The sequence below is a fragment of the Myodes glareolus genome, chromosome 3, assembly GCF_982192425.1.
Source record: "Myodes glareolus chromosome 3, mMyoGla1.1, whole genome shotgun sequence".
In the NCBI taxonomy this organism is placed as follows: Eukaryota; Metazoa; Chordata; class Mammalia; order Rodentia; family Cricetidae; genus Myodes; species Myodes glareolus.
In genome coordinates this window covers 1,882,101-1,892,360 of record NC_142028.1, presented here as the reverse complement: position 1 = coordinate 1,892,360, position 10,260 = coordinate 1,882,101, and the positions used below count along the sequence as shown (strand labels likewise).

General features: G+C 36.4%; 1 protein-coding gene and 1 pseudogene across 1 annotated transcript; one reads left to right on the top strand and one right to left on the bottom strand.

Annotated features, from left to right (window-relative positions):
- The first annotated feature begins 2,202 nt into the window (after window positions 1-2,202).
- LOC148122494 (olfactory receptor 5T9-like) lies at window positions 2,203-3,967 on the top strand (annotated as a pseudogene).
- A 5,066-nt stretch (window positions 3,968-9,033) lies between these two features.
- LOC148122493 (olfactory receptor 5T18-like) lies at window positions 9,034-9,969 on the bottom strand. Its single transcript, XM_087903835.1, has one exon. It carries the CDS (start codon window positions 9,967-9,969, stop codon window positions 9,034-9,036), a length of 936 nt encoding a protein of 311 aa, XP_087759961.1.
- Window positions 9,970-10,260: the final 291 nt, after the last annotated feature.

Sequence of the window (10,260 nt, the reverse complement as noted above, 5' to 3'; positions counted from 1 at the left end):
AGTAATTTAGACAGTCCTTATATTTAATGTCAAAATAAGATATGATATATATGCTTTTAATGCTTTTGCTTCCTTAATTATTTAATGTTTTATTTGAAAAGTTAATTTATGTGCCCTTAGCATTTCACTATATGAATGAAATTTCAGATTTATAATTTAGAGTTATGTGTACTGCAAATATTAATTTTTATTCTGGAAAATATGTTGTGATGGATCCATAAAATATTTCTCTGTAATTGTCTGTGTTCATGTGATAAAGGGAGTCAAGTGAGACTATGAAATTAGCATTTTTGAAGTATACATTGTTCATCAGTGGAACCTGTCTAGGAGACTCTACCATCAGGAATTAGTCTCTAAACGCAGTCTTTAATCCTTTACAATTGCTTTATTTTAGACCTTAGAGGAGAAATAAAATCATAAAATTCCAGTATAGATGTCATTTCTCTAGTGCATAACAATTAACATGTGTTTTCTTATGCATATTAAGAAAACTATTAATAAATCTGGAAACCTCATTTACATTAATAATTTTCGCTATACTTCTATTAATTTGATAACTTCTTATTTGTCTCTTACCTACTAAGTAAACATTTGTGAATAAATTCCTTTACCAATTTTGAGAGACAAAGAAAAGAGAGAAAGGAGAGATAACAAGAATATTTTAAGTCTCATTTTCTAAGTCCATGAATGTGTATACAAAGCATATTTGTACAATTAAATAATTATTAAAATCACTATCAATAGCAACATTTTGTATTAAAGTACCTTCATGCATTCTTATGTTAATAGTTAAATTATCTGTGCTTACATAGACTGTTTGATTACATGTTTATATGTTTCTCTGTAATCTTCTAAGAAGAGAATGAACAGTTATTGTTTAATGAAACACATTTACAAAAGTACTCTACGGACTAGAAGAAAATATTGTTGTATACTCTGAAGTTCTATCTGGGAAAGTAAAGCTACATGATTTCTGGCATGATCTAATATTATAAAAATTCTATTTTTCCTCAAATTGATATGAATGTTCAGTATAATTTGGCAAGCTTTACCATACCTCTGATTTCTAATGTACTGGTAAATCATTTCTCTACCCTCTGCATGTGCTCTTAATATTTTATAAACTCTTAACCTGTGACAGGCTGAAAAGAAAACAAAAACAAAAACAAAGTGACTGTGCAGAAATCATCCCATGAATGTTTACTAGGTTTAATGGGTTGTGTTTTCTTGAGATTTTTAATAGCGATTCAAGGGATTTTTTAAATTATTATATTTATTTTACTATAAATTTTTATTTTAAAATTTAACTGTGATATAAGTGTAGATTCTCATATTTAAAAACCTGAAATATTAACAAATAATGTTAGGTGTATTTGCAGCGAAACAAGGACTATTACACACGTGTGTACTTTCCATTATAATAGTTTAAATTTACTCCTTTTTTGTGGGTCTTTGATAATCAAAGTAGCTGCACAAACAGGACATAGCCAATGGTAATATCAATGGACATGTTAAATGGAAGAGGCTAAATTTTCATGGGATGCTTCTTCTAGACAGATCTACAACTGGCCTATTAAAGCAGGAAGAAGGATTAGCCTCTCCCAGTTAATAGGCCCACGTAGGTTGTCCAAAGCTGAGTGACCATCCAAGAAACATATATACACAAACAACAAAAATGGGCCCAGAGGTTGTATTTATATATTTATGCATACATATTTACATTTGTATAAACAATAAAAAAAAGGCTCTCAAGTAGAGATGAGGTTGGAAGACATGGAGAAATTTGAGGTAAAATACTTAAAAGTGGCTTGGAATAACAGGTGTGATACAGTTTTATTTCAATTCAAGATGTTGAAATTATCCACATGTACATAAATTTAGTATTTTAAATAAAAACGTAGCATAATAAAACATGAAAATGTAAAAACTATAATTTGAAGAGACAAATGGGCAATTATTTGGATAAAAATCTGTTTTAGCTGTTGGACTTTTAAATTTATAAACTTATATTCAACAAGTGTAATTATCTTTTTATTTTACCTCATATAGTGAGATCTGTCTGCTTTCAAAAAATTTACTTGACATTTCCCACACCATTATTACCAAGGATTTTACTATGCCCTCAGAAGGAAATGTAGATACAATGAGACAGTTTTTTTATATGGGATTTTTTATATGTACAATATATAAATCAAAACCAAAATGGAATGATTGGAATCAGCCATGGATGTCCTCAAGATTCCCTTTCAGAATGTGACAGAAGCTGCCATGTTTATGCTCTTGGGATTCACAGATGATGCTGAACTGCAGGTCCTCCTATTTTTACTGTTTCTTGCTATCTATCTCTTCACTCTGATAAGAAACTTTGGACTGGTGGTTTTGGTCATTGGGGATTCTCAATTACACAACCCCATGTACTACTTTCTTAGTGTTTTGTCTTTCTTCGATGCTTGCTATTCTACAGCTGTTACCCCAAAAATATTTGTCAATTTCCTGGAAGAAGATAAATCCATCTAATTTCTTGAATGTGCAGCACAGATGTTTCTCTTTGTTACTTTTGGGACCACATAATCTCTTCTGCTGGCAGCAATGGCTTATGACCGCAATGTAGCCATCTGCAACTCACTTCTATTTGCAGTAACCATGTCACCCAGAGTCTATGTGCCACTCACTATTGCTTCCTATGCCATTGGAGCTCTGCATGGTGCTATACACTCAGTGTCCACTTTCAGTCTGTCCTTCTGTAGATCTGTGACATCCCACCATTGCTTGCTCTCTCTTGCTCTGGTACACATATCAATGAACTTCTACTCTTATACTTGGTGTGATTCATTGAGATCATTACCATCCTGATTGTTCTGATCTCCTTTGCCATTCTGAACTTGCACTCTTCTGAGAGTAGAATAAAAGTGTTCTCTACATGTGGCTCCCACCTCACTGTAGTGTCTATTTACCATGGTACAATCCTCTTTAGTTATATGAGGCCAAGTTCCAGCTCTGCGTCAAACCATGACATGGTAGGGTCAATATTTTACACCATTGTGATACCCATGCTGAATCCCATCATCTACAGTCTACGGAAAAGATGTAAAAGCAGCAATGAAGAAATTGTGGAGAAAATTTGGTTAATAATTTATATATATATATATATATATATATAAACACAGATAAAATTTAGTCATTAATCCATGTTTGCATGAAATGTGCATGGTTACAAAATACAAACTTGTCATGACTTTAATTAGTAGTATGTTATATATTAGAAATTATTTTTTAATGTATTTACTTATTAAAAATTTCCACTTCCTCCCCACCTCCCTTTTCCCTCCCCCTCCCCTCCTCCTCCTCCTCTCTTTCCAGTCTTAAGAGCAGTCAGGATTTCCTGCCCTTTGGGAAGTCCAAGGTCCTCAACCCTCCATCCAGGTCTATGAAGGTGAGCATCCAAACAAGCCAGGCTCCCACAAAGCCAGTCCATGCAGTAGAATCAAAACACAGTGCCATTGTCCTTGGCTTGTCAGTCAGCCTTCATTGACAGCAACATTCAGAGAATCCAGTTTGATCACACGCTCCATCACTCCCAGTCCAGCTGGCCTTGGTGAGCTCCCATTAAATCAATCCCACCGACTCTGCAAAGCAACCCTCGCGTTCCTGACTTCCTTGCTCATGTTCTCCCTCCTTCTGCTCCTCATTTGGACCTTGGGAGCTCAGTCCAGAGCTCCATCGTGGGACTCTGTCTCTATCTCCATCTATCTCCAGATGAAGGTTCTATGTTGATATGTAAGATATTCATCAGTGTGGCTATGGGACAAGGCCAGTTCAGGCACTCTCTCCTCTGCTGCCCAAGGAACAAGCTGGGGACATCTCCTTGGACCTGGGAACCCCTCTAGAGTCAAGTCTCTTGCAAACCCTAACAGACATCTGTAGAAATTATTTTAAGACATCAATTATCTTTCTCTTTCTCAGGTAACATTTTTAAAAATGAGTTCTTTCTTTTGCATACCAAATAATTTTGATGAAATTTAAATAAATATTTTTATGTGAATATTGTTCTCGGTCACAAATACATGGTTAATTTTGCTACACTTAAGATGAAACTGGGTATTCAGGACCCTGTGATTAAATGATTCTTGTGTGATTTGTGATAAACTGTTAGCAAGCACTATGTAACAGTCCCAAATGCAAAATCCTCATGTAGAGATTCTCAAAGCATGTTTTTCCCAGAAGGAAAACTTTTTCATAGGATGACTACTTGAGAAGTAATTTTGTGTATAAATTCACATTTCTTGCAATGAAACATTTTTTTTTACCTCCAGCTCTATTGCTTCTTTGAAATAAACCAAAAAATCTGAACACAACATTTTAAACTAAATGACTTGAAAAGTCATTTGTTACATCTACCCATCATGTGTCTGTGTGTGTTTCCATGCCACGGTAAATGGCAAAAGTCAGAAGACAGCTTGGGGACAGGGATCTATTCTTTCCTTCCACCTTTGATATTACAAAGATAAAACTGATGTGGTCAGCCCAATATATTATCTATTATCAGGAATCTTAATCTACTTAGCTACTTCATAAACCCACACTGGTTTTTTTTCTTTATTTTTATTGGTTGTTTCTCTGTGGTCTATGATTTCTTCATTTTTAAATTTGTTTTTTCTGCTTTTTGATATTGTAGTATAATTATACCACTATCCCTTACCTTTCCTCCCAACAAACTCTCCTATATGCTCCTCCTCACACTTCCAAATTTATGGCCTTTTGCTACAAAACCACACTTGCACATACACACATATTTATATACTCATATATATATATTATATGTAATGGAATATTCCTATTGAAAGCTAAAGTGTGATTTTGAGATCCATGAAAACAATTATTTGACATCAGTTTCTCAGTTCATTTGATCTGTCATGCAGGAGCAGCCCATTTATTTCCACTGACAAGAAAGTTTTTCTCAGAAAAGTGTACTGTGTGATGACCCAGTTCTAGAAAGACAATTGCTTCATGTTAACTCTTGCATGTGGGTTCTACTTTGTGTGTAAACATGGATGTGCATGAGAGGAAATTGCAAGGAAGCCAGTTAGGATGAATGCAGTAAGCAAAGGCGATAAGAAAGAATAAAGGTAAAATTAAATGTAGGAGGAAATTTGGCAGAGGAGAAAAACCAGTAGACGTGGATTGAGGGTGCTGTACCTAAGTGGTTTAGGAAAAGTCAGTATGGAAACCTAAAAGCCAACATCCAGCTAAAATACATTTAAGAATAATTAGAACGAAAAGACCCTGCATAGCTGGATAATGATGCTTCTAGGAGCTTTGGATTATTATACTTAGATGTGGGAGACACACATAAGAGTCATTGGTTACTGCTGAGTAAAACTCTAATGTGTATATGTTCCACACCTTTTTTAACCATTCTTCTATTGAGGGACACCTAGGTTGTTTCCAGGTTCTGGCTATTACAAATAGTGCTGCTATGAGCACAGTTGAACAAATGCTTTTGTGGTATGATAGGGCATCTCTTGGGTATATTCCCAAGAGTGGAATTGCTGGGTCTTGAGGGAGGTTTACTCCCAATTTCCTGAGAAACCGCCACACTGATTTCCACAGTGGCTGCACAAGCTTGCATTCCCACCAACAATGGATGAGTGTTCCCCTCACTGCACATCCTCTCCAGCATAGGTTATCATTGGTGTTTTTGACTTTAGCTAATCTGACTGGTGTAAAATGGTATCTCATAGTTGTTTTGATTTGCATTTCCCTGATCGCTAAGGATGTTGAGCATGACTTTAAGTGTCTTTTGGCCATTCGAAGTTCTTCTGTTGAGAATTCTCTGTTCAGATCAGCACACCATTTTTTAATTGGGTTAATTAGAGTTTTAGTGTCAAGTTTCTTGAGTTCTTTGTATATTTTGGAGATCAGGCCTTTGTTTGATGAGGGGTTGGTGAAGATCTTCTCCCAGTCAGAAAGTTGCTCTTTTGTCTTACTGACGGTGTCCTTTGCTTTACAGAAGCTTCTCAGTTTCAGTAGGTCCCATTTATTTATTGATTTTCTTATTGTCTGTGCTACTGTATACATTAGAGTTTTACTCAGCGGTAAAAAACAAGGACATCTTGAATTTTGCATGCAAATGGATGGACATAGAAAACGCTTTACTGAGTGAGGTAAGCCAGACCCAAAAAGGAGGAATATGGTATGTATTCACTCATAAGTGGATTCTAGCCATAATTAAAGGTCTTTGAGACTATTATTCGTGATCCTAGAGAAGCTAAATAAGAAGGTGAACCTGAAGAAAATCATGTAGCTATCCTCCTGGAGATTGGAAATAGACAAGAGTGCCAGGTAACCTCGGGTGCATGGGGGGATGGGGAGGTTGTTGGAAGGGGAGAGAGTTAGAGAGAAGGGAGTAGGGGAGGAATGGGGAAAGCTCGGGGGACTAGGATGGGGGGAGGGAGGAAGGATGGATATGGGATCACGGAAGTATATATCTCAACTAAGGGAGTCGTTTTAGGATTTAGAAGAGACTTGATTATAAAGGGGATCCCAGGTCCAAGGAGAGATCCCCAGATTGTTCTCTGGACTGAGGAGAGGGTGCCTGAACTGGCCTTGATCCATAACCATACTGATGAATATTTTGCATTTCACCATAGAACCCTCATCTGGCGATGGATGGAGATAGAGACAGAGACCCACATTGGGACACTGGACTTAACTTCCTAGGTCCAAACGAGAAGCAGAAGGAAACAGAACGTGTGCAAAGAAGGCAAGACCAGAGGGAACCTTATCCGAGGATGGATGATGATACAGACGGAGACCCACAGTGGAGTACCGGACTGAGCCCCCCAAGGTCCAGATGAGGAGCAGAACGAGGAAGAATATGAAAAAGGAAATCAGGACGGCGAGGGATGCGAGCACCCACTGATACAAGGGGACTGATATAATGAGAGTTCACCAAGGCCAGTTGGACTGGGACTGAACGAGCACGTGATCCAACCAGATTCTCTGAATATGGCCGGATTCTCTGAAGGTGGCTGGCACGGGGTCTTTCTGAAAAGCCATTGACAATGACACTGGGACTTGTTTCCTCTGCATATACTGGATTTTGGGGATCCAGTCTGTTTGGATGCTCACCTTCCTGGACCTGGAGGGAGGGGGTAGGAACTTGAACTTCCCACAGGGCAGGAAACCCTGACTGCTCTTAGGGATGGAGAGGGAGGAGGAGAGAGAGTGGGGGTAGTGGGAGGGTGTTGGGAGGAGGGGCGGAAATAGAAACTTTTATAAATTAATAAACTTTGAAAAAAATAAGAGTCATTGGTTACAAATGACACTGAAGCTCAAAACAACATAGGTTCTTGTTATTCCTCTTGCATGCACACCAAAATTATATAATAAGACCCAATTCCTGAAGGCAACCTAGGACCCACAATATATAATATGGAAAAATCAAGCTATAGTTGTTCTGAATAACTTCTCTCTACTTCTTAACTTAATTACTTCAAGAGATATATGCAGGCTAATAAGGGAGAATAGACATCGACATTATTAAACAGCTGTTAACTCTGTAAATAACAATGGCAACCTTCTAGGTAATATGTACCCATGGGTGTAATATTGTTCTGACTTTTATAGACTTAACCAACTGTCCAGAGATTGGATTTAGTCAGGGAATGAGTAATCAGGTAAATCCTAAATAATGAATTATTTGTTACTGAAAAATTCTGGGAGAAAGTGAGTCACTATCTTTTTTTGTATACCATTGGTAGGTCTATCAATTTCCATAATCACAGAGAATATTTTATTTAATTTCAGTTTTTTTTTTCTGACACCAATAAATAAGTCATGATTTCTTCACATGGTAAAACGCAGAAAATCCTGAAAGTGAATTAGCAACAAGTCAGATTACCAACAAGTCAGAAATTCCCATGTAACATTTTCATACTATTAAAAGTCTCTATTATAAACAACCTCACAATTATATGACATAGTAAACCACAGGCGGTGGTAGATAATATGCTCAAACTAAGATATTACTCTTCATAAAACACAATGACTTTTTACAAGAAAGGAAATGCAATTCATTTAAATTGGTTCCAATAGTCTTTGATTTATAACATCAATTTAAATTTTTATTTAAATTATACCCAGAAGTAGTGGCACATGTCTTTAATCTCAGCACTAGGGAAGAAGGGGAGGGTGGATCTCTATGAAATCAAAACCAGCCTAGTCTACAAGAGCTAGTTCTTGCACAGGCTCCAAAGCTACAGAGAAACTCATCTCAAAAATGTCATATTGATATGAAACATAAAACACATTTTTCCTAAAATAGTGTTTTCTTCAACAGTACCCCAGTGAAATCAAACATGCTATACGCATCCAAAATAAAATCACGAGTATGGCTAATGCCATGGAAATAATAAGCATAAAGAAATGTGCAAGAAGTATCAACTGAATCTAACACCCTATTATCAATCATTTTAGCAGATTTGCATGTGATTATGCCTGGAATATCTGTTTGCACAGATACAGATTTTCAGAAATAGACAGATGCCACATCTTCAGCTATGTAAATACCATGTAGAAAGCTGAATATGATTAGTATCTTAATTTTGAAAATTGATACATAATGATAATGAATAATTACAAATAATGATTATTAAACTTAAATGGAATTTTACATTCTTTAATAATTAAGCACTGAATTGAAGGCAGATGGCTCATTTTGCAAAGCATTAACCAGCCAGTGTGAGACTATGAACTTGAATCCCTAAAATACACATAAAACCAAAGATGACAACATGCATTTGTAATCACAGAGCTTCTAAGCTGAGATGGGTGATGGGTTGGGACAATTGCCTTGACTTTTGTAGGTCAGCTCACATGGTGTAAGCACTCACAAGCAATGGTGATTTTATGTTTGAATGTATTATGGGAGAAGATGAAAAACACACCATAAAATAAATAATAAAATATATTTAAAGGGTTTATTAAGAACATGTCATAAGGATAAACTTAAAATAGAGTTTATTTTTTAATTTAATATTTAATATGAAAATTTTTTCTCAATACTCTTCTCATTGCCTCTTTTACATCTTTGTTCCTCAGACTGTAGATGATGGGATTGAGCATTGGAATCCCAATGGTATAAAATGATGACACTATCATATCTTGCTCCAAGGAATAACTGGAACTAGGTCTTACATACATGAAGAGGATAGTGCCATAAAAAATTGAAACACCAGTGAGGTGAGCTCCACACGTAGAGAACACTTTTCTCCTCCCTTCAACTGAATTCATCTTAAAAATTGACAACAAAATAAAAGCATAAGAGACCAGAATAATCAGGATGGTGACTAGTTCTATGGAACTCACAAAGAAGAAGAGCAGGAGCTCGTTTACATATGTGTCAGAGCAGGAGATAGAAAGTAGAGGACGTATATCACAAAATATATGTTGAATTTCATTGGAACGACAGAAAGGAAGACTGAAAGTGGCCACTGTGTGGACAGCAGCATGCAGAATTCCACCAGCATAGGAAGCAATGATGAGTGACACATAGACTCTAGGAGACATGCTCACTGCATACATAAGTGGGTTGTGAATGGCTACATAGCGATCATAAGCCATTGCTGCTAAGAGAAAGCATTCTGTTGTTCCAAATGTAATAGCAAGAAACATCTGTGCTGCACAGCCATGAAATGAAATGATTTTGTTTTTTGACATAAAATCCACTAACATATTTGGCGTGATATCTGAGGAATAGCCGGCATCCACAGAAGACAGTCCACTGAGGAAGCAGTACATGGGGGTGTGGAGTTGTGGATCTCCAATGACTAATACGATTAGTCCTACATTCCCCATTAGAGTAAAAAGGTAAATCGCTAGAAAGAGGAAGAAGAGAATGATCTGTAGTTCAGAGTTGTCGGTGAGTCCCTTGAGAATAAATGTAGTTGCTTCTGTGGTGTTCTTCATTTGGAATCTCACGAAGCAATATCGAAGATACTCAGTTTACTGTGTACAGTCCAGCAGACAAGTAGCGGGAGTTAATGATCATAGATCATGTCTTCATATACTCAGTGGTCTAGAAGAAAACGGTTACACAGTGGTATCATATGCCACTTATAAACAATGAAATAGAACATAATATTTATTCATATTGTGGTGATGGGCACATTACTTAAATTTTTGTATTGGCACAAGACAATCACCATCAAAATTTAAATAACATTCTTCACAGACTAAAACAAAACAATCCTAAATTAA